Source organism: Aquila chrysaetos, chromosome 22, assembly GCF_900496995.4.
Source record: "Aquila chrysaetos chrysaetos chromosome 22, bAquChr1.4, whole genome shotgun sequence".
Lineage (NCBI taxonomy): Eukaryota > Metazoa > Chordata > Aves > Accipitriformes > Accipitridae > Aquila > Aquila chrysaetos.
Window position 1 is genome coordinate 20,088,520 of NC_044025.1, and position 23,824 is coordinate 20,112,343.

Sequence of the window (23,824 nt, forward strand, 5' to 3'; positions counted from 1 at the left end):
GTGATGTTCTTACACGCTTTGTACTGTCATTGACACAAACCAAACTCACTAGAAAAGCTACAGCTGAACAATGTAGCTGCTTAATACTACAGGATATTGATGGTGGGAATTTTCATCATGGCCAAATGACTCCAGTAGTTAAAATGGCAACACCCAGGTTATTAAATGCTGTTATAGGGGTTCAGTATATCACCAGCTTTGCATACATGAGCCTTCCTTCAGGTTTTGATCCTAAAGGAATATTACTTACCCCATTTACACCCTACTAGTACTGGACAAGCTGCATGCCTTGTTCTATAATCACCCTCGCCACTTCTGAAAAGATTGTACCAAAACACCGCTGTTCCCTGGAAAGTAAAATCGGATCCGGATTAGTCAGAACCTAGTCAATATAATTATTCAGGTTACAGTAAGGGGGTGGAAATGCCTATGAATTCAGCTGCAGGCTCTTATGAAGCACTTTAACAAAGGCCACCACTGACAGCACGTGAAAAAAAAACCCTTTAGTCCCACCATTAATTCAGCCATGTTTCAAGATTAGAGAGGAGTTCTACCTGAACACAAGTTGGTTTTGTTAATAACAGCTCTACACAAACTGCTCACTTTATACGTTGTAAAACAAAGGAAGCAGCCCTGCAGACTACAAGCTCAGCTACAGCTGCCTTGATACACAGCAGCCTGTCAATCAAGTTGCAATGAACAGCACTTTGTCACATTAACTGACTTGTAAATGGATGCAGGACTGTACTGAGGAAGAGACAGTAACAGGAGAGAGAAGAAATCAAGCAAAACACAAACACTTTACCTTCTTGGGCCATATTGCTGCTCCAAAGTCTGGGAAAACTGTAGCTCCTCCAGCTTCTACATCACTCATCTGAGAAAACAAAGTCCGCAAACTGTCCATTTACAACACTTTTTGTACATGCAGTCCCACAAGCTAAACTGCCCCAAGCCCTAACAGAGAGATTTCTACTTGCACCTCTGAGGGGCACTGATGAGGAAAGGATGCACTTCAACCAGCACAAATTGCAAAAGTAACAGTACCTGCTATTGAAGGCTTTTATTTCAGCTGAAGCCTTTTGTTCAGCACTTTGTCTAGATTATACATATCTATTGCACAAACAATTAGCCATAAGAAGTTGTGTACCTACAGTGTTAATAAGCTAGTACTCTAGAACAAGGGAGAGGACTTCAGAGTAAATCAGTTTCAAGAATTTCATTCCAGTTTATGATCCAATTAGGAAAACAAGTAAGTGTCTGTTAAACCACATGTTTCCTCATAAATTGAAACCACGTTTTTAGAACTGATTTTCATTATTTAGTTTATGCATCTTGGTCAACCACTTCAAAAACTATACAAACTATTAGAAAACCTCACTTTCTGCACTGTTTCTACGCTGTTCACCAGTGATGTTACACCATTTCAAGCGCCTTATGCATCTCAAGCTTTAATACACACAGTTATGTGACTAAAGAAAAGCATGTATCTTTATGCTTTGCCCTTCTACGCTGGAATGAATTTAACCCTATTGAATTCATCAGCAATGATGGATTCACTATAAATTCTAGACTTGATTCAAAACCCACCAAAGTTCGTGGAAACACTCCCATTAAAACTAGAAAGTCTTTCCATTGATTTCAGTAAGTTTTTGACCAGATTCTAACTAAAAGAAATAAACGAGTCAGATCCAGCTCCCACCAAATTTAAGCAGCAGAATCACTATTAATACACTCCCCAGGTCCCCACATTCTCTATTGTAACTTGGATTTCTGTTTAAAGCAGATGTTATTACCACTCTGGTGTCCTCCTGCTTGGTACCTACAATAAAAGGGCATAAGATGCCATAGGTACACAGGTTTTTGCCCCTTCCAACTAGAAAGCATGTGCATGCAACTTTGCAAGTTAATACCTACGTCTTAGCAATACAACCACTCTTTTTAGTAAGGGTGTTGGTACACATATGATATGTTCTACACAGGACAGACAAGGGTAAGTTGCCTTTGACCATGTACAACTGGCAGAGAATAAGGTACATATCATTCACTCTAAATCAAGGCTTGTCCAAAAGTCAGAGAAGCAAACAAAATACAGATTGAGACAATTTAAAATTAAAGCCTCTTAGCAACAGACTATTTCACAGCTACCTATCTTATTCTGATTCTTGTTTGGGAGATTTCCTCCCCCTGCCATATCAAGTGGAAAGTATTTCTGGTTCTGTTTTGAGCTGCATTTTACACTCAAAATACCAGCTCAGTCGTAAATATTTCATCACAGAATTTTAAATCTGAAGTTGTATCACTCAAAAGTTAGACATAGAAGATTAGGTGATCCTAACTACTGATATAGTAAGTAAGGTTGATAGATAAAATGTTGTCAGAAGACTACTGTGAAAAATTTAGGCCACTAGTATCGGTGGCAGTTATATTCATGATTCCAGTGTACATGGTCTGTAGGCTGTGTAATGCATGCAACTAATGAATCTTTTCAATTCTGCATTTGTAACCCAGTTGCACCAAGTTTATTAGCTATGTCTCCTCCATTTGCAACAGCTGTGCCAGAGGAACTCTAGCTTTGACAAACAGCTAAAATGGAGGCTGACAGACCACAACATCAAGTGCTGTCAAACAGTGGTGGAAGAACATGACTGTCTCACAGTAAATGGCCAATAATCAAGTTCTCAAACAGCATACCACATGAGTACCCCAAGCACTCACTCGCCTTTGAGAAATAAGCCAAATTCTCCTCTCCCACCAACAGGAATCCAATGAAGTCAAAAGATAGAGTGGCCAAAAGGGGAAGCTGGGCCCTATATTCAAATTTTCTTCTCTGAGGTTAAATACCACCAGAATTCCATAAACTCAGATGGGACAGCACCTGATGCTGCAAGAATAATGAAATCCCTACTTTGAGATGCCAGGGAATCTCTACAAATAACCAACTGCACAAGCTGTAAACAAGATGCTGCTAAAGTTACACTCAATGCATAAAGGATCATCATACTTACATAGTTTAAAAAAGTGGCCACACGATTTCCAGTCCCTAACCGCTTGAAAGCATCTGGCTCATCTTTCTATAAAATTAAATGAGAATAACTGCAAACTTCAAGCTCACAGACAGCAGACAAACAGAGGTACTTACATAGTTAAGAAACGTCGCTAGCCTATTTCCTTCCGATTTGAGTGTGCTGTCAAAGGGTCGCTGTAACAGACAACAACTTTAACCCAAGTTCCAAACAGGCTCACACTAGAGTTACATATGTGTAGCTCTGCAGAGAGATCCTTAAGCCCAATTTAAAGATTTGGAATAGAAAGGGGATGATCGATACAGGGCAACATTAAAGCCATTACAAATTGCAGCCAGGGTGCATAACTGCATGCACATAGCACTCAGATGCTAAAAGGAGAAGTAGCACTGAAGCAATTCTTAGGGCAGAGTAGAAGCAATGTTTTCAGGGCCTGTGGCACAGATGTTATCCAAGTAAAGTTAACAGGCCATTGTTGTACTGGACACCGATCCAAAGTCAACAACTGAGGTGAATATGAAAAACTCATCTTCAGTGGGCTTTAGATAACACACTAGATTCTCATAAATGTAGTAGTGACTCAAAGAAACACTGTCACGAGAAGAGAAAATGCATTTTTTGCCAGCAGGTAAAATTGAAGAATAGCAATAATCAACTTCTTTCAGGTGGTTGCCTATCTAGGACTAAGGACCACATCAAAAAGATCAAATTATCTTTACTCTGTAGGAAACATTTTGGGTTTTGTTTGTTGAAGTACGAGAGCACGTTGGTGCCAGTTTAGAAGCGGAAAGAACATCTAGAATACCAATGTGTCTTTCCTCCCTTAAAAAAAAAGCAATTAAAAGTTTATTTACATTGCTAATAGTCAGGAAATCATTTCAGCCAGGAGACATTAAGGTGGACTCTTCTCACAAAACCAGATATCTTTAACATTTAAAGAAAATAAGAAATAGGTATTAGAAAAGACAAACAGCAAGGAAAACCACAGCCACCATCTCTAAGACATTATAGTTAAATCTACTTGAAGTATATTTCAAGGAATAAAAAGTCTTTCCTGAAATGGGGTCATAAAAAAACCCCAAGACTCTTGCATCTGCATATGCAAATTCAGTCCAAAAGAGCCAATATAAGAGCATGAGATATAGGGGATTCCCTGGTTTCTGCCACTGCTGCCAAATCCAGGTCCAGCCATACATTTCTGAACTTCACTATCAAAAGATTTCTCAAACTTTTGAGCAACCAATAAAATCTCAAAACTGTAATATGCAACTATTAATGTATCCCTATTTGAGAACTGCAAGGGAACAAAAAGCTGCAAGGCTGATCAGAAGATGGGGAGACACAGCAGTATCTCTGTATTTCAATACTGGAATCTGCGATGCACAGAGAGCCTGGAGGACCAGTCCAAAACTATGGCAAATTCTGCAATTGCCTTGCCTTAGCTGATGACTGCAGCCAAGGTTACATTCCAAGTGGAGCTCTGCCCTGGCTGCCTAATCCAAAAGTAAAGTCCACACTGGCTAATTTGATGGCTGGGTCCTTGAGTTCAAAGGCTTTGAAGAGAATTTAAGAGTATGTGCTTGACTCAGGAAACAAAGCAGTCTTAAAGTTAACAGGAAAATTCTCTCAACAGGCCAAAGCTAACGAATATGAGCTTCCACAGTGCTGAAGTTGAGGATTTTTTTTTGTTTTTATTTTTTTTAACAGTGCTAAGTTGGGTGACTTCAATTCTGCACTCAATTATTGGGTTGCGCTCTGGCTGCAACAATCCCTTCTACCTGGTAAAGCCACGAGGACAGCCTAAATTAAGCCGGATTCCATTGAAACGCCACGATTCTACTGAAAACCAAGGCATCAGGTGGATTTTATATTTGAAATTACCAGTCACCATAGCTCTTCAGTATGATTAGCATGTTCATAAACTTTTAGGGTAACAATTAAGAATCTGCCTTTTCTCCCCACTTGCAGCAAACCAGAACTGTTACCTGCCAGGTAGAGCCCTCTAGTGCCTAGTGCGGATCCAGCACCCACCCACCAGTTGTGAGTTCCTCTGCTCGCTGTGAAACTGCCCCCCTGAACACCAACCCAAGAAACCCTCTTCGGACCCTGTAGCTGCAGCCACACTAAGGGTTTTCCCAGAAGGACTGTATGCCCCATGAAGATTTCCATAATGGCTACTTTTTTGGAGGGAGGTGGAAGCCTGTCTCCTTCACAGCCAGCTCCTGCAAAGTGCTTTAAAGTATCCACCAAAGGAGGACTCATACAACCTTGCTGAACGTAATGGAACAACGCAGACTCACTACCCAGGGCTTGCAGACCTCAGTTTCCAAACGAAGTAATGGAAAGAGCATGTTTGAGTGCTGCATGACTATCTTTTAGTGTGTCTATACTGTGCAAGGAACCAAGGTGACAAAGATAAGCAGACAGATTTGTTCATTGTTCTCTTGAATGAGCTTTCAGCATCAGAGAAGGCAGTGCGAAGGCTTTTCAAAAGTCATAATCCATACATGCAACAGGGCTATACATTGTTTTAACAGAAAACAGTTTCAACAGTTTTCTCTCAAACTGTTTGCCCCTCCCCACGCCATTAAGAAATAATTGAAAGTGTGATCTTACCCTAGAAAAATCAAAGTGTGGCTCATACTGCCCTCCCATTCCGTAGTTGGCAACCTACAGCATGGAAGAAGGAAGCACAAACATGCATTGAACTGCAAGTGACTGCTACAGAAGATAGCATTTGCTCTCAGAAATCCAAAACATGCTTTGAGAAAGAGCACTTTGTGGCAAGATCGTTATCTATAGCACACTTAAATTCTCTTTAGAGTGCCAGAAATGAGGTACACAGATGAGAAGCAACTTAAGTGCTCTTTCCCCTTCATAGTTGAAGGGTTTCGCTGAAAATATTTCTCATTACCAAATGTTTCTCAATGGCAGCACTCTACTTATCACTACAACAGCCTGTTTAACACAAATTAGCAGCAATATTTTTACCACACTCTTGCTCCCTCCTCTGAAGAGGAGGGAGCTGAGTGCATGTAGTTCTCTAGTACATGTTTCCAAGCTAGGAGATAGAATTAGATTCTGTATCACACATGTATGATCCGTTACACACACGCGCGCATCTAGGAACACAGAAGGCTCAAAGTAGCTTAAAAACACCACTTTGCTTACTTTATCTGAAGATCACAGAACATGTGATTTAGTTACTCTGAGGCTGCACTTAACATGTCTCCCAGACCACTACACAATTACCTGGTTTCTGTGGATAGCCAGTAATCAACAGTACTTCAACCAGGCTCTAAAACAGGAATTCAAGGAGCATGGAGGAAGAGAAGCAGTAAACAGGGTAAGGTGCAGCCACTCTGGCAGTGCTGTACCACTTCTACTCTCCCTGCTCTCCCCAACAGTCAGCCAAAGATCAGAATTCGTATGAGAATGTACCAGGACTATGAAAAATATTTGGATCTTTGAAAGGTTCAACTAGGAAGGAGGTTCAACTTTTGCAGACTTGAAAATAAGTGGCAGGCATTTCCCTCAAAACAAACTGGTAAGTCACAGATTCCTGCACAAAGTTATCTTCTATTTCTTTGATATCTCCACCCTTCTCTGCCTGGCACACAAAGGAAAAACATCTACCTGCCAGGTCCTTACAGCTAGCAGCAGCTGGGAACACCCCCCCACTCTTCATAAACACCTTACCTACTCCGTGTGTGTAGCCAGCAGACAACAGAATCCCTAAGAGGGTCTGGTTAAGAGCCAGCCTATGTTTGTATCTGCATAAGCACCAAACCACCCTGACAAGCAGCTAATTCTACCAGGATTAAGTCTGACAAGACAAGTGTACCAACCTGCAATAGTTCAGCTGTTTTCACTGTTAACCCTGTGATCTGCTGCATTCGTTGATTCACCTTGGCCACAACAGGATCATCATCTTCCTCCAACCACGAGCTAGAATAAAGGAAGGATTAGAACATGTTATTTTGGAATACCAACCACAACAACCCATTTCCCAAGGCAGAAGGATTCTTCTGCCCCCGGTCAGATGGCTGAAAGAGCCATTTACTGTGCATTTACTTATTTATTGTAGGCAAGCTTTTGCTACATGCAAAGCAGTTCAAGTTTTCAGCTGTAGGTAACAGATGACAGCTGTTAAGCACAAAAATCTTAAAGCTAAACTCTTCTCTATGCTTACCTTTTTGATACCCTGTAGCTAGCCACTGTAAGGACACCGGTTTTGGGATCACGTACTGTGGCTCGTGCCAGCTGTGTCAAAAAAATCCCAAGGGGGAAGAAACACATCAACTACAGGTTAGGAAAAAATCTTCTCTCATCTTAACCAAAATCAACACCTGATTTGTCCAACTTCAATATATCATTGGATGAAAGTTATAGCTCCAGCCTAGAGTTTGTTCCAATTTCATGCTAGAACAGTACATGCAGAAACACAAGTGCAATCCATCACCTGCATTTGATCCTGGAAAAAGAAATTGACTGACTGCACAAGCCATGATATTCATTAAATCCATGAGTACTGTTTGCTGAACAGGTTTTGAAGGTACATTTTAAACAGCTGGAGTCAATATTAACAAGAGGGAACAACAACAAAAGCTAACAACATATGAAGCCCAAGTTCTTGGCCAAGAGAAAATCATTGGATACTCCATAAATTTAATCAACCTGCTCCTCATGTGGACTGAAAAAAACCCAACCTCATTCTCAGATGAAAAATAACAAGTGAAAACTTTTACAGAATGAGTTACAAATTATGGGGCAGGCAAACCCACAGAGGTAAAAAAACTCCTGAGGGCAACTCTCAACATTACTGTGCTCAGATTTTCCAGTTGGAAGATGCCTGGAACATCTAATTCACAGAGACAGTTTGAGATATGTTATTGCATTATAAAGGTAGCTCTGCAAAAGCACAGTACACCTATACATTTTAAACAGCAAGTAATGCATCATCACCATTAGGCCACATCACCATATTTGTAGGAAAAATTTGGAACTTGGCAAAACTGATCAGGTTTGCTGTGGTGTCAAAGTGATAGACTACTGCTAGCATAACGCAACAGGTCACTTTGGTTTTATACTTGCAGCTGAGAACAAGAACTGGGACACTTTTCTTTGACTGTAAACTCAGGCCACACTTAAATTTAACTCCTGCAAACCACAAACACTTTAAATCATGTCTCCTTCCTTCCACTTAATTATAGGTCACAGAAAGCCTTTTTATTTGCATTTTCTTCAGAGCATGCAGTCATTATTTCCTTCATTTTTCCTCAAATAAGTCTCCAGCCAGCTTTACAATCCATGTCAGCTGTCTTGTCCCTATACAAGAGTTCTTGGCACAGCTATTCCTGTAATTCTGACTCACTGTTATTTTGTTCCAGATTTCTCCTGCATAAATCACAACAGAAGAGCCAGGCTGACTGACTGTTGTTCTTCACTTGTACAACGAAGCATAGCTTTTGGGATATAATTTAGCTCCCCAAACTTTTCATTCTGCTGCCACTTTCAAGCTTGAATATGCTTGCTTGTTTCTGCACCTAGCATTTGATCAGATAAATAAATCGGATCTAAAATAAGCCTGACTACATTCATATTCCATATCTCCTCTTCTCTTTCTGATAGGTAGGCTTCTTCATTTAAGACATACAATCTATACCTTACTTGGTATAACTGACTGATAAATGTGAGGCTTCCTGTCTCAGGGTGGAGAGAGACTTATAACAAGCATTTGCTGGGCTTTGAAGAATCGTAACACACAGGATTGGTCAGAAGCTTCATCCAGTCTTCCTCTTAGAGTCTGCGTTTAGTTTAACATGTACTGCATTGGCTTTTCCTTCTGAAATGCTGCACTGCTGAAATCCTATAGCACTGAGTTCAAAGATATTAATGTGTCGCCCCCCATGCCGTATTTTTGCCTGTTCAGGCACAGCCCTATTGCCTGTAACATTCAGAATTTTGGGAATAAAGTTCTCATACTTTCACGGCAGACCTGTCCCAATGCTATCCACACCTATGAAGTTAATTTTCTTGACCCTTCCCAGTCAGCTCTGATGTATTGCCTGAAATGTTGAAACTACTTTTTGGAATTGGAGTAAAAGTGATTGCATTTTGCAAAACAAGCATGAAAACCAACTTGAATACAGCTACTCTCAATCACGTCCAGATGTTGTTTCTCTACAAACCAAAAAGTACTGGCAAGTGTAAACTGCAGATAATGCTAAAGTGCTTAGACCCAAAAGTAGAAATTTCTTGCAAATGCATTTTAGAACAAAGGAAGCGCTCATCTTTCTGAGCCCAAAACTAACACACTACTTCAGAGTTCTGTCTGAAAGCTTCCATGATTACTAACTAAAATTTCCTGGCTGAAATTAAGCTATATTTATTAAGGACCATCTCATCACAGGACTTGCATTTTCCACTCTTTCAGTAGTACTGCAGAATTTAAAGTTATTCCTGCAGCTGAGCTATAGACAGATTTAGAAAAAACAAGCTATAAGAAAATGGTTGCTTTTTTTTTTTTTAATTGAAAACTTTCATCTGGAACCTTGAGACTACAATATCTACCTACTTTTACAGGGACTAATCCCAGTTCTACACTACATAAATTATATGAAGAATTCCTGACATTAGTAATACAAGCAAAACTCAGTGAACAAAACTTGAGACTTTCCGTAAAACTTTGAACAAAAAGGGAAAACCAAACAAAAAAATTAATAGCTGCCTTATTTAGAATGTGCATAATTTGATAAAATGGATTAAGTGATATGCTGTATTTGAATGTTTCCATTTTATCTGAAGCTCTTGAAGTTTTATAGTATGATGTAATAGGAAAAAGTCTCCATTTATGGAGGTGAGAGTCCTCACTGAGACAGGAGTGTTCTGCCAACACTCCCACAGCTGGCTGGTAGTCATAGAAGTCTAGCTTCACAAACATCCCAAATTATTTATGTTCTTAGGAAGCATCAGTTTCTCAATCTGTTTCTAACTATGTTTACATTTAGAAATACATACAGAAGGGTAATTCTTGACTGGAATTGTAGTACCACATTTCATAGCAGTAGCTAGGAGAGCGCTAAAATGAACCATTCATCTATAAAAATAGAAGTGTTTAGTTTTACATGCTTGTCACACCTGACAGAAAACTAAGGTGTAGCATCTACTACTGACATCACACTGCCACACTTCTTTTTGCCAGAAAGGAAACAGACAGGAAATTCTACCTCCAGAAAAATCCGATGAGATAATTACTAGCTTTGCATTAGGTAGCTGCTTTTTTATTGTGTGCAGAGTCACGAGAATTCACACCATGGGTAACAGGTATTGCATCAAAACTAGGGTTCCCACTCAAAGTTGCTGCCTTTGAGTTGGATCTACACTTAGCATACTGAAGCTGTCACATCTGTTTTTCTGCTGCCCAAGACAGCTATTGAGGTGGAAAAGTCAGATCTGAAGTGCTCTGAGAGAATGACTGCATTATGCATTCATCCTTACAAGTACTCTGTCTTTCCCAAGTCCCAGACTGGGAATTACTTAAGAGCACAAATGATTTCTCCACTCTGTGTTAACTGTATCACATCATTCCCAACGAGCTGTGTGTGGCTTCAGGAGAACACCACAGTTCCACTCATGGATACACCATGGCATCTAAAGCGCCTGCCTCTGGGCAAGTCTAGACTATGGTTTAAAACAGCAGCAGTGGATTCCAGGTTACCCGAAGCAAAAAACCCAAACCTCTAGATGTGCTTCTAGCACAGCTTAAAAAAAAATACCCCATTGTTTCTTCCCACTTCTGTTCAGATTTGGCCTTTTTTAATTTTGCTTTGTAGTTTGGCTCCATTTCAAAAGGCAGACTTAAGGTATATTGGACACCCAGTCCTATCACTCTAAGCCAGTCAGTCATCTACCTTTTCAGGTCTACTCCCTAGTTTCCTAAAAGGTTTCTAAGCCATTTACTGAGAACTTTGCATAATTAAGTGCAACAATGCATAAATACCTTCAGGAGCCTGGGCTTTATGGTCCTACATCACCAGGCAGTTTCGAAATCGTTCCCCTTAGGCTCACAGCTGCAGTGTATCATCTGTAGTATGAAACCAAATCTTTCAAATCCTTTGCCTAGTCTTTGCCAATAGAGATTAAAGCGTGGAATTAGCACTCATTAGTGAGATGGAAAAGGGGAAAACTTACCCTTGGCTTAGCTAGTTGTTTAATTTTCTCAATTTCTTCATCAGACATGACATCATAATATCGTACAATATGAGGGCTATCCCATTCATCTTCTTCCTTAAAGGGAGCTATGAGCAGGTGAGGGTTTCTGTTTCCATCATGGTACCTACAAAACAGCCTTTTCTGTCTTCGAGGTGTCTGAAACAAAACACCAAACAAAACATTGTGCAACCACTTTTCATGAACTTAAAACAGGCAAGACAAAACAAAATGGGGTTCATTCCACAAACACTGGAAAAGCCATCAGCTGACTAGCAAATTTAAGAGGTAAGCATGAGTGATTCTGTATTTTACTGCAAATAAAAAAGCCAAGATGCCACTCAAGATATCACTGAGTAACATCTGAAACACTAACCTTTAGGAGAGTTAAACCATAATACGTTACAGATTAAGCAAATAACTACACAAACAGCCAGCTGTAAAAAAAAAAGTCTGGTTCTTATCATTAAGACTATGCAGATGGAATAAATGGATTCCTTTCCCTCCACTGAGAGTTAAAACCATGTTTGTTGAGAGGTACTGGAGACTGGTTGGTCAAAACAGTCACCTCAGAAGGACATGTCTTTAAGATGCAAAAGGGAAGGAATAATGTGATTCTGTAAGTGTGGCAAAGCATAACCAGCTCAGTGGAAAAAGCCTCCTAGTATATCAATACAACTGGCATTTCAAATGGCTGAGTAGACAGACTGCAGAGAATCAATTTTCAACAACCTTTAAGAGGTACAGTTGAGAGCTGTTTTTCTGTCTAGGATTAACATCTAAAGATAGAGAGGCCAAGACATAAGGTAAAAATCTCAGCCTGGACAGAACTACATTTAATTTTTTCTTAAAAAACCAGTTTCACAGAAGGGAAAAATTAACACCTCCCAGCATGCTTGATCACCCTTATGCATAGGCAGCATAGTCAGGAAATTCTTGCCCTTCCCTTACCATTTTTACCCCTTCACCTCTGCAAAGGGCCTCATAGATGTCACGCTCCGGCAAGTAGTCGAGAGGCCTCTCATAAGCACCACCTTGCACCACTGGTTCTGTTGTTGTCATGGTCTTGTTTATTGATTTCTCTTTCTCCTCCTCCTCTCTCTCCTTCTCCAGCAACTTCTCAAAGTACCGCAGATTACTGCCTGCTCTCTCATGAGTACTGTCTTCATTGAGAGAAAAAACAGACAGAACCAGTGATTTATGCAATCTCAGGAACTGTTAATACAAACAAGTCTTTGTATCAAGACACAGCAATAATTCTCCCCTTCATAAAACATTATCAGGCAACCAAAGACATTGTCTCCAGTCTGCACTGAAAACCAGTACTGGGAACTTCATCTCTGCAGAGGAATGGTAGGCATAGTCTGTGAAAGACTTGTTTCTGGAAGAACCTATCACAAAACTTGTATTTCAGGACAAAAGAGTAGGAGTTTTTGGTCTTCACATTCTTCCTTTTCTCTCAACTTTTCTGCCCAGTTCTACCCAAGATAAGCAGATCATAGAGCTCATCAGCAGAGATCAAGCTAGTCTACTTGTTGCACCCCTCCTCTCCACCATGCTCCTCATCTGCACTGCACAAGCATGCTTTAACCAAGGACTGCGGTGGAGTCCCAGCCACAGACTTCAGTTCCAAAGACTTCCTCCAAAGTTGGGAAGCTCAGAGGTATACGTTACCACTTAACAGCTAAAGCATCCACATCTAGATATTTGTAACAGGTTTATATGGGAGGTATCCTGGATCACTAGCATCATTGGACCTATCATTAGTGATTAATTAATGATGTTGGTATGAATCAATAAACATCACCAGTAGATCTTTACCCAGCATAACTAAGAAGGAACAATTCCGTGTTCACCACAAAGTGTTTCTAGACACAAGCACCTAGAACAGTTTCTTTCCCTTCTGACCATCCCAAACTTATTGTATTTCTCTTAGTTAACTAACCCAGAAGGCCACAGAAGTAATCACTCATTAGGAGCATAGGCTAAAAGTGGCCAGATAAGGAAGCTGAGCCCAGAGCAGAGGAAGCTGCTGCTCCCAAAAGGGACTGCCAAGTCTGTTCCACTGTTTGGTGCTGATAAGGATTTGCATTCTGCTATCAGTGCTAAGCCATACTATTGCAAAGGGAGCTAGATTCAATACATATTCATATTCTCGTAAATTTTAATCTATTAATTCCAGTGTCTGCAGAAATTAGACTGATAGATATTTTTCAATAGCAAGGCTTCACCCACTCTCAGGATGCCGCTAACATCTAAACTAAGAGCCACAGCTGATTAAAAAACCATACAAATACATAATGCAGTAGGTGTTAATTCTAATTGGAGAGGATAAACCTTCCCAGTGCAGGAAGTAGGCAAAGTTGGATAAGCAGCAATGCTTATTTGCTTACTCAAGAGAAAGCTAGAAACAGACCAGAGTTAAAAGGAGGCTTTGAGAAACTCAATCTGTTCTGAATATTCAGAAATAAATACTTCAGGATCTCAGGCAAAGTATTCTTCTGGCATCAAAAAGTACCTGCACTGAGGAATAAAGAGGAATATGTGAAGTCAGTAGGACTTTACAGATCTGCCTAAGTCCGTGGTAGCCTTGATGTCCACTTGAGACAACCCAGGCTTTAACCATTACCAAACACGACATCTCAGTACACTGAAGCAAAGCACACAGGTACTGCAGTCACACATACATTTGGTCATTGGGTAATAACAGCATGGACTATAAGACATCTTGTTAAAGATACTTCATATACAAGTAGACTTTTTTTTTCCAGGACCCATGTCTATTACAAGTCATCTGGCAGGATATCTTTCCAGTCAGCTCACCAATATGTATGGGCCATGACTGTTCTTGGCTCTGTTGCTGGCAACACTCCCCAATGCTAGAATAGCAGGGTTTTTGTTCTTACCAAGGGATATCAGACGTCTAGTAAGTTCCATGGCTCTGTGTAAATCCCCAAACTGGAAAACAGCATAGCTGAGATAATCTAGGATCTCCACTTTGCTGACTGTTGTATCCTCCCCCTCATCATGTTGTTTTAAAGCTTGTTCCATCCACAGTACTGTGTGATAGTAGTCTCCATCATTGTAAGCAGTCTTCCCCATACCAAAGCAGTCACCTACTGTCAAAGATGATCTATATTTTGTTCCTAAAACCAAAAAGATAGCTTTAAGTAATCCACACAGAAGCATCTTTGCCTTCAAACACATGGGACACATTGAGGAGTAACTGTAAATACACACTTCTATCATCCACAAAGGCTTCTGAAGACAACGCTTAGACAATATTTTAGGTTCTGTAGCAAACTGATCATCTTCAGAATTAAAGATTACATTATATCATAATTCTGTGGCATTAATTCCTTCAGAAACAAAGAGAAGTTTAACATAGAAATTAGTGTTAAGCTATTGTGTTTTCTGTTGTAGACAAAGGCAGAGCAGACTGACAGCTTAACAGATTTTACACAACCTACAAGTTAACACTGTTAGATGAGAGAAACCGACCATATGCAGAGCTAGCTTGTTTGCTGTTTACTGGAGATGTATATTAACCATCAGCCTGCTTATGCACTATTTAGACAAACTGGGTATCCATTTGACTGTAACTGTGCTCTAATTTCCAGTTGTTCCAGCCCAGCAGATGCACAGATAAGAGTTAATTTTAAGTTCATTGTTAATAACCTACATATAATAACTAAACTGTTTTGTCAGCTTGTCTACCCACATTCTATGAAGCCTATTCAGTTTGTAAACAGCATCCCGCTAGCAACCATAACCTGTTTCAGGAAGTCTCTCATAAGCAGCAGCAGCAAACATTTATCAGGACTCAGCTGCCAAAACACTGAAACATCCCAATATATCTACATACCTTCCAAAACATCTGTGGCAAAAGCTGTTAGTCCTCATTTCACAGAAGAAACACAAGCAAAGTGATTCAACCAAAGCCTTACTGGAAGACCATAGCAAACAAGAACAGAGCCAAGCTTTGTAAGAGCCATCAGAGCAAAGAATTACAGAGCAGCTCCTTCGCTTGGATCATAAGTTATAGGGGACAGGAAGTACCCACAGTATTTGCTTACACAGTAACCAGCACAAGAAAGTATGTCATCCTTTGTTGGTTTAGTATAGCGATTATAAAAAAAATCCAAAACAAAACCCAGCATTTTCTTTTAAAATAGTACTAATTAAAAAATGCTACTTGAGCTGGTCACTGCAGACCATGGCGCCTTGGCTTGGGTAGGAACAACCTCAAGGTTGTTCTCAAAGTGCCAAAGTAGATATGTCCTCAAACATCTAAGCCACATGGACTCTCAGCACCGTGGTCCTTCCTCATTACTGAAAAAGGACTTTTGGAGAGAGTTTGAGGATGTTACTACTTCCTTTTAAAGCAGATAAGACCTTTGTGCACTTACCTGGTAAGTTTCCTCGAGAGAGAGTTTCAGGATCCAGTTTGTATGTGTCCTGCAGGCGCATCAGAGCCTTCGCAGCTCCAGTCTCATCTTCTTCAGTTGGAAAAAACTGACGCTGAATTGTAAGATTTGCAATAAAGCCTTTGCAGTAAAAGGGAAAGATGTTACTTCCAGAGTTTGAATAAATATCAGTACCAGATTAACACAGAAGATGAAACATCTGCTTTGTTTTGGGAATTGAGATTCAAATAATCCAGATTTAAAGCCTCTTACTAGGCTCTCAAATTATAAAAACATTTTTTTCTGTCCCATTTTAAGAAATACAGCTCACAAGCAAAAGATAAAGGATAAATAACTAAGCCTCTCAGTCTTGTGCCACACAATTACTGAAGTACAACGTGAATCTAATGACCTTCATTTTCCTGTAATTTCTCTTTCTAGCATGAAAACTTAATAGCTTTCATCAGTTCTCTTGCAATATCCACAGAGACAACTGCAGATCATAGTACTGGACAACTATTTCAGACTCTTTACTCCAACCTGTAAAGCCATAAGAGGTTTTCAAATCTCAGCTCAAGGGACAGAGACCCTGAATCCAGGATCCCCTCAGTAGGGGTAGGACCTGACTCAGTAAGAGGCTTTTAAACCTGACAAGTAAACCAGGTGACATTTAGAAGTAAAATTAAATGCACTACACAAACATATCAAGGTTACACAGCAGGCTGGTTGGGCAGAAGTGGGGGCAATCAAATGAAGGAAGACAACCCAGCCTTTTCCAGTCATGCAGCAAGCAGAACTGGAAAAGGAAGCCTTTAGAAAAAGAACTAATGACAGAAGTACTCAATAGAATTGAGTATTTTATTTCCATCTAGGATGACTGTTCCAAAAGGCAATAAAAAATCTTGGCTGGAAAAAGCTTCCAAATGCCTAAACTTTAGCATATGCAGAGTAGAAAGGGAAAACATGCAGCGTTCTGCCTGAAAAACATAGCCTCTTCTCCCTTACTTTCAAGGAGGCCAGTAAAAATAAACCCATATTTAAAAGAAAAGCTATGGAAGCAAATTCAGGCAGATACTTTGACAATATGATGCAAACCCAAAGATTAGTACTGGAAACATTTGATTTAGAAGGATAGGTTTACAAGTAGCAATTGTATGTTATCCTGTTATCAACAAACTGACTGTAACATCTGCCAACTGTTAATGCTGGGGCTGATATGAATTCCTTCACCAGTTCAGTATGGGTCTCATTTTGATTCTTAAATCTTATCTACTGATCAACATGGTCAAAAAACAATGATCACCAAGAGAAGCAGCAGACTGGGAAAGCAGATGAGTAAGTTTTTATATAAAGGAACATAAAGCTAAAGACTAGACGTAAAACAATAGCTGCCAACACAGGCGACAACTTCAGTATATCCTCTTCGCCCCTTTTCCCCAAGCAGCACAAACCAAACAAAATGTAGCAGGCCTAAGACAGATAACAGTTTCTTTGAGTCTTGCCTGATATGTGTTTCAGTGGCAAGTTTCATGCACTTGGGTAACCAGTAAATGAGAGGCCAGTCATTAGTTTGTTTCAAACAAACTTAGCAATAATATTTGAACCACAGCTGAGTTTGCAGCTTTCCCGAATATAAGGAGGATAAGCAACTGTGCTGTAAGGCTACCTCCTGATATCTTCTCCCCTGTAACTCCTTACCATTTGTTGTATCCTGAAGAACTAGGTTTTCCAATTCCAGCCAGTCAGTATTTAAACGCTTCACCAGCTTATATGCATTTACAGGATGTGCCAGATACCCTTCTGGATCAGAGGCTGATTTGCTAGTCAGTATATCCATTTTTTCAGCCCAGCTGGAACGAGAATCATATGCCTCAGTCTGAGAACAATTTATGAATGCATGTCTTCCTTCTTAAGTCATTCTAATTACACAGCTAGACTCAATCTATTGCTGCTTTTGCCATCATAACCAGTTTTCAAGCTTTCAACTTCACAAGGATAAAATGAAGTACAACTGATTTTTTTTTTCAATTACAATAGTCTTTCTTTTAAAAGGATTTGTTTCCCTGCTTACTATTTTAAGCTTTACTCCAGTAAGCATGCATCTCACTTTCAATGAGTCTTAGCCATCAATTTTCAGCATACTGCACTTCAGAAAATAATGATATATAAGTACACAATCACTGTGAGTGTCATTTATCTATCTCTTAGTAGAAATACAAGCATAAATAAAACTCCAAGAGCTTTTTAGCTTTATGGAAACTAAACCATAAGCTTTGATTTTCAGACTGGAAACCCTCAGACAGTACGGTGGCAGTGCTGTCAGTCACCTAGATTGCACTGTTGGTGAACTTCAAAGCAGTAGTGGGAAACTTCATCCTCTGTGTTCCAGTATATTTGAACTGCCAACTACATTGCTGATGCTACAGTGAGAATTTCTTCTGTTGCCCTTCATATTATCCCTTAACACAAGCATCTGGCCAAGCTGTGTGTTCCTCTCTCCAGTACACAATAGGAAGAAAACAATTTGCTGAGAGATGCTAATAACTGAACATAAGAAATTCCCTTTGAGCCTGTAATCTCAAACTCAGTAAGCCATGAATGAACTATGGTTACAAACAACTCTATGTAAACACAGGTAAAAATTGTCAGACTACCTGGCTTCCCTATACTATGATGTTGCAACAGAACAAAAGATGGCTTTTCCAGAGATCCTTTGCAAGGATATCAGATTAACAACATATATTAAAGTCAGTCTCACCTGCACCCTCTTTTTAATTTAGACTTTCACTACTTCTAATACGTGTTTTGCAAGTAGTAAATACTGTCAAGTTCTAGTCTCTTTACACACATCACAATGTGCTTTTGAATCATAAACATATCTCTGGAACTAATAGACAGAGTGCTGAAAAGTGTTACCATATTCAGATGATAAAATCTAGTACCTCTGTTACAAAGCATATGCCTCAAACATGAGCAGGGCATGAGGGCTCAAATATTGACACAGTGGCAGAATATCTTGCTTACAAATACACCAAAATATGAGTCAACTGAAAATTTAACACATGAAAAAAACCTTATATATGTCAGTCCATGAAAAAAGACTTCTTTTTTTGAAAGAAGACCAGTTTATACATAGATTGAACTGACCTTCTCTTTAACAATACTTGAAGAGGAGACTGCTTTTCCTCAAAAGGGCAGCTTTTCAAGAAATGAACATTTGTGTATACAAATGACAAGGAGTTCCTATCATTTCACTACTCCATAGCCCTATCCCCACCCTATATCCCCAAAGGGAGATCAAACTGCCACATATAGCCTGGAGTTCAGAAATTCTTTGGAAAGCATGGCTCTATTTAGAGGCACTCAGCTCTTCTGAACCTGGACCTCATTTAGACTATTCTAGTGTCACGCCCTATTAGATATTACTTTCAGCTAGATGAGTATTAACAGTCTTCCTGAGGGACACAGAAAACATCAGTTGTCAGCAAGAGCCTTTCGAGTGAACTAAGCAATCATGATAATGTCCGAGATGTGCTGTAGCCAGGTCGGCAACTGAAGAGAACAAGGCAGGAAAGCTGTCCCTGAGGGCAAAGCCAACACAGGAAGGAAGGCAGGGATTTGGCAGCTGGCACACTTTGCCATTGTAAGCAGTGCTGATGCCAGGAAACAACAGGTAGCACACAGCACTGGCACCCAGAGGCATTAAACTCACATGGACAAGACTCCTCTGACATGAGTAGCGTCTTCTCCACAGAAGCACTGTGATGGTACAGGGACAAGGAAAAGTGGGAAGAGCCTAGCAGACAACAGTTTCTAAACAAGCAAAGTCTAAACGATATCTGAAGCAGGACTCCCTCTCTGCAGGTTCATGGGAATACGTTACAGCCAATTTAGTACCTATGGTCTCACTGTGATTACCTATTGAGGAAATACTAACAAGATCTAGCAGCAAGGAGTGGTGACAGAAAGGTGCGGTTTAATTGAACACAGATAAGCCATTTTGTCACTCTTCATTATGCAAACCTCTCCTCCTACCTTCTAATCTGAGAGAGCTTGTTCTCTTCTGCTCGGATATACTCCTTTAAAGATTGTACCAAGTCTTTCTCCGCATAAATCAGGTCTGTCATCTGACCTAAAAGCAGAGTATGAGCAAATATTAATCAGACCTAAAAATGTAACAATTTCCAACAGCACAGAAGGCAGACCTCAGATGCTCTAGGGCTATTAAAACCACCACAAAGAACAGACAAATTAAGGGCGTGCACTTCAATGCCTGTAAACCACAAAAGCTATTATACATACAGGTCTGGCATTCAAATGCTTCAAGGGGCTTTTAAAATCCCAACTTCAATGGCTCATGTAGCTTTGCTGCGACCCTTCCACTGCCTCTGAATTACTTTTAGTATTATAATTATACGCAAAACAATCAAAAGAATGGTTTGACATTAATACAGCTACTGAGTCAAAAGCAACAAAAGATCCAAACAGTTGCCAAAGCATCTGTTCTACATATGGATACAGATTACGTCACACTAATAAATTATTAGTCTAACCACTGGCATCACTTGAGATTACAGCTTTTCAATATGGGTAACTGTGGAAACACAACCTAACATTAAGTACAGAGGAATTTCAGACTAATGTTTATAGACTGACACACACACTCTCTCCTGATTAGCATTAGTGGAAATTGCTAGCATGTCAATCCTAATTGCTATGACAAACTTTTCAAAGACCAAACACTGAAAGACCGGATGAGATTTATAAATGCAGCCACAGCTTTAGTTTCAGCATTCCGAAGTAATTATTAATGAGGCATGATTAAACAGATGGAAGTCAGCAGGCTGTGCTGTTTTCAGTTAGGAAAGGTTCAGAAATAGTAAGTGTAAAGAAAAGGTGATCCTTCACAGTAACTTTATACAAAAAGCTACTTAACTTAGGGGAAAAAAGAGAACCAAATAATACACATGTAGTTAAATACTGTTTAGCCAACTCCAGAGCACAGGAGCACATGCTGGAGTTTGGTAGTGAAACACCACTCTGCCTTGCTCTGGCTGAGCAGTTCCACACCATGGTGCAAAATAAACCATTGAGAGTTTTGAGTTTTACCATTCAGAAACATAGCTCCACTGAGCTCAAAGCATATTCTGGAAAACAGCCAGTTGTAGTTATTCTCTAATATCCTTAGTGGGGGAAACTCCCAACACCATCCCACAGGAAAACATTAGACCAAGTCACAGCAGAAAACTCAGTTTGTGCTTATTTTTAGGCTCTACCACAATCACACATGGCTGTATCACAGCTATTAGAGCACAAGAACTAAGTTGTCATAAAAATAAATTTATTTTCAGGACTTATAACAATGTGAATTCTTCAGGATTTACTCAGATCTTACAAAACACACATAAGGTAAGGAGTATATTAAATTTTCCTTCCAACACCTGACTCCAGCTTTTTGAGTAGACAGGAGATTTCAGGTTCTGTGAAAGAAAATATTTCACATATTTATCACTTAAATTCTTTTCATAAATCATAAATTCAGGACTAAGCTTTTTAGCATAAGGTTCAGGCTGTGTTCAAGATGACAACAGGTGCACAATTCTTAATAAAACACAGGCACTGTCTTATTTTACTGAGAGGGCCCCCAGAGAATCTTGCATCATGTTGGCCACAGTGTGCTAAGTTACCCAACTGCAAACAAATTGCACTATGCAAGGCTTGCAATGCAGAATAGCATCAAGGTTGCAGAAGATTAGCTTTTCCTAATGTGGACAGTGCTTGATAGAGCCGTATGAAGAAAGCCATATGCTTCAACTGTAAACCTTAACAGCTTTGGCCATCACATTAACTACATCACATCGTGCATATGGTCTTTTGCTACCTATGGAGGTGAAGAACTCTGCTTCTGTGTGCCAGATCAAGAAAATACAGGTAAAGAACACCAACTGCAGCCAGGGCTTCATCTTCCAGATAGCTCAAACCTGTAACAAATTAAAAGGAAAAGAAGGAATAAAAATTATTAACTTCTTTGTAAGAAAAAACCCCAAGGCATTAATCTTCATCTTCAGTCATTTCACCCTCATCAAAATTATTTAGATCTTGAAATACTGAATTCTAATCAGTGAAGCTTGAAAAAAAGTCTTCTTCAACCACAGGAGCTGTTACTTAAGTCTCAAATGCTATCTGGTATACTCTTTCAGATTTACATGGAAGAGACTGCAGTCCATGGAAGGCCCGCACAACAGATGTGGAAGCAATGTATTTGTCCACTGAGACAGTGAGAACAAGATCTTCTGCAAGGACAGCTCAATGCCTTCCACTTCATGCATAATTATAGCTGGAAAATAGGAGAGTATACAAAGTTGTATTATATTCCAATAATAATAAAAGTCTATATTAAATGGTCAGACTTGTAGCATGCTGTGAAACTCAGTTATATAAAAACTGTCTAGAAATACAAATAGTGAGAAAGACAAATAGAGAAATATAGTCTTTTGTACCATGGAAGTGGCAGTGATGGTTGGAAAAGTTGAAAGTGAAATTTCCAACTCTGCTTATTCAAGATGCATCATCCCAGCATATTGGCCTCTGGGCACAGCCCTTATGACTTCTGTATTTCAAAGGCTGTGCCAGCTTAGAAACCCAGCCCCTTGAGATGGAGGCTGAAAGCAGACTGTTACATTTCTAAGAACACAGCTCACTGAGAGCATGGCAGGGAAAGCCAGTCTGAGCAGACAGGCAGACAAGGTAGCAGACAAGTGAAGTAAGGGATGCAAGGTCTGTACAAAAGAGCCTCCTGGAAGCTGTAATTCTCCTGGTAGATCTGATGGCCAGGACTGCCTCTTCCAGAGAATTTATGAGGAGCCTGCACTGCACTTGAATCAGCTCACAGCTCACTCCGGAGCTGCCTGTTCACTGAGCAAGAACAGTCACCACAGTCAGCCCTCACATAGGAGTACTGCAGCTCAGCAAACACTGAGCTCTTGTGTAACACCCATGCACACAGTGTCAAAAGGAAGATGACAACTGTTCACCTTAATTCAAGAAGCAATTATTCTTTTTTCCTACCTGTTGTAACTGGGTAAACTGGCAGCTGGAAATGACCACTTGCAACCCACTGTTACTCCAAATACAGTAAACAACATGCAGCTATTTGGGGCAAAATGGAATCACTTAAATCTGATGAGACAAGGGGATGAAGGAAGGGAAAATACATGGAATATCCTAAAATTTCAAGCAATGCAGCAAGTGGGAAGGTATTAAAATAAGATAATTCTGGAACAACTCTAGCTCATTATTCCCTTGGGCTCCACATATCTGCCTGCACAACATGAGATAGAAGGTGAAAGGTGGATATTGCCCTTTACTTCTGGGATTTTCAAGCCCACAGCATGATAGAAGCCCTCACCCTCAGTTGAGCTCACTGGTGCCACGGACATAAACACCAAACACGCCATCAGTGATACTGTCATCACTTCAAACATTAGAAATAGCTCTGTTCTCTGCTATGTATTATCGCATGCCAAGATGACTGTTTTTAAGTTATTCTTTTGATTGCTTTAAAAGACTACATGAGGAATCAGAAACATTTACCACAAGTTTGCAAGCATGACTAAGCAGGAAAGTGTCTCGCAGCATCATAATAAGTCTTCTCCTTTCCCTCTTCTGTTTCTCACCCCCCTGCAAACCACATATTCCCAAAATGCTTGTTTAAGTTAGTTCAGAACTAGTACATGGGTAATCTGAGAATTGAGTAAAGCTGAATGAATAGTACCATGCAGAGGTCTGCCAATACTAAAAGCCACAATAAGTGATGTAGCAGAAAGCACAGCAAGTCAAGAGCACTTGGGAAGTACATTAATTTGGATATATTAAGACACAACTGTCCATCTGCATAGTCTGTTGTCATTTCATGGAGTGGTTTTTTGGATGCACTACACAAAGCCTGGCAAAACAATTACAAGGGAATTTTCCAGTTAAAACAACACCACTCTACATTCCCCGCCCTGCACCTCCCCACCATGTTCTCTCATGGCTGAGGATATCTGCCAAGAAGAACACTTACTACAGCTAGCAGCTTGTCTTTATAGCAGATCTTTAACAGCTTTGCCATCCCACTCAGATTTACTTGAGTCAATAAACAGAAACCTCAGTAAACAGAGAAATCAGCTCTTGCTTGAACAA

At 39.9% G+C, this 23,824-nt stretch overlaps 1 protein-coding gene across 5 annotated transcripts in view; it reads right to left on the reverse strand.

Annotated features, from left to right (window-relative positions):
- Positions 1 to 23,824, reverse strand: part of P4HA2 (prolyl 4-hydroxylase subunit alpha 2) — a 30,922-nt gene that overhangs the window by 744 nt on the left and 6,354 nt on the right. For 2 of the 5 annotated variants that reach the window (XM_029998276.1, XM_029998277.2), the window contains exons 3-15: positions 21,522 to 21,621; positions 19,676 to 19,772; positions 17,339 to 17,490; positions 15,644 to 15,781; positions 14,141 to 14,380; positions 12,186 to 12,397; positions 11,217 to 11,393; positions 7,216 to 7,286; positions 6,872 to 6,971; positions 5,640 to 5,693; positions 3,006 to 3,071; positions 806 to 874; positions 251 to 347 (exon numbers count right to left, since the gene is read on the reverse strand). In XM_029998276.1, coding sequence (XP_029854136.1) covers positions 251 to 347; positions 806 to 874; positions 3,006 to 3,071; positions 5,640 to 5,693; positions 6,872 to 6,971; positions 7,216 to 7,286; positions 11,217 to 11,393; positions 12,186 to 12,397; positions 14,141 to 14,380; positions 15,644 to 15,781; positions 17,339 to 17,490; positions 19,676 to 19,772; positions 21,522 to 21,603 — 1,555 coding nt within the window. In that variant the 5' untranslated portion in view covers positions 21,604 to 21,621. Of the gene's footprint in view, positions 1 to 250; positions 348 to 805; positions 875 to 1,793; positions 1,820 to 3,005; positions 3,072 to 3,139; positions 3,200 to 5,639; positions 5,694 to 6,871; positions 6,972 to 7,215; positions 7,287 to 11,216; positions 11,394 to 12,185; positions 12,398 to 14,140; positions 14,381 to 15,643; positions 15,782 to 17,338; positions 17,491 to 19,675; positions 19,773 to 21,521; positions 21,622 to 23,824 lie in introns of those variants that run through there. The other 3 variants (XM_029998279.1, XR_003921077.2, XM_029998278.2) reach the window with 3 other exon arrangements.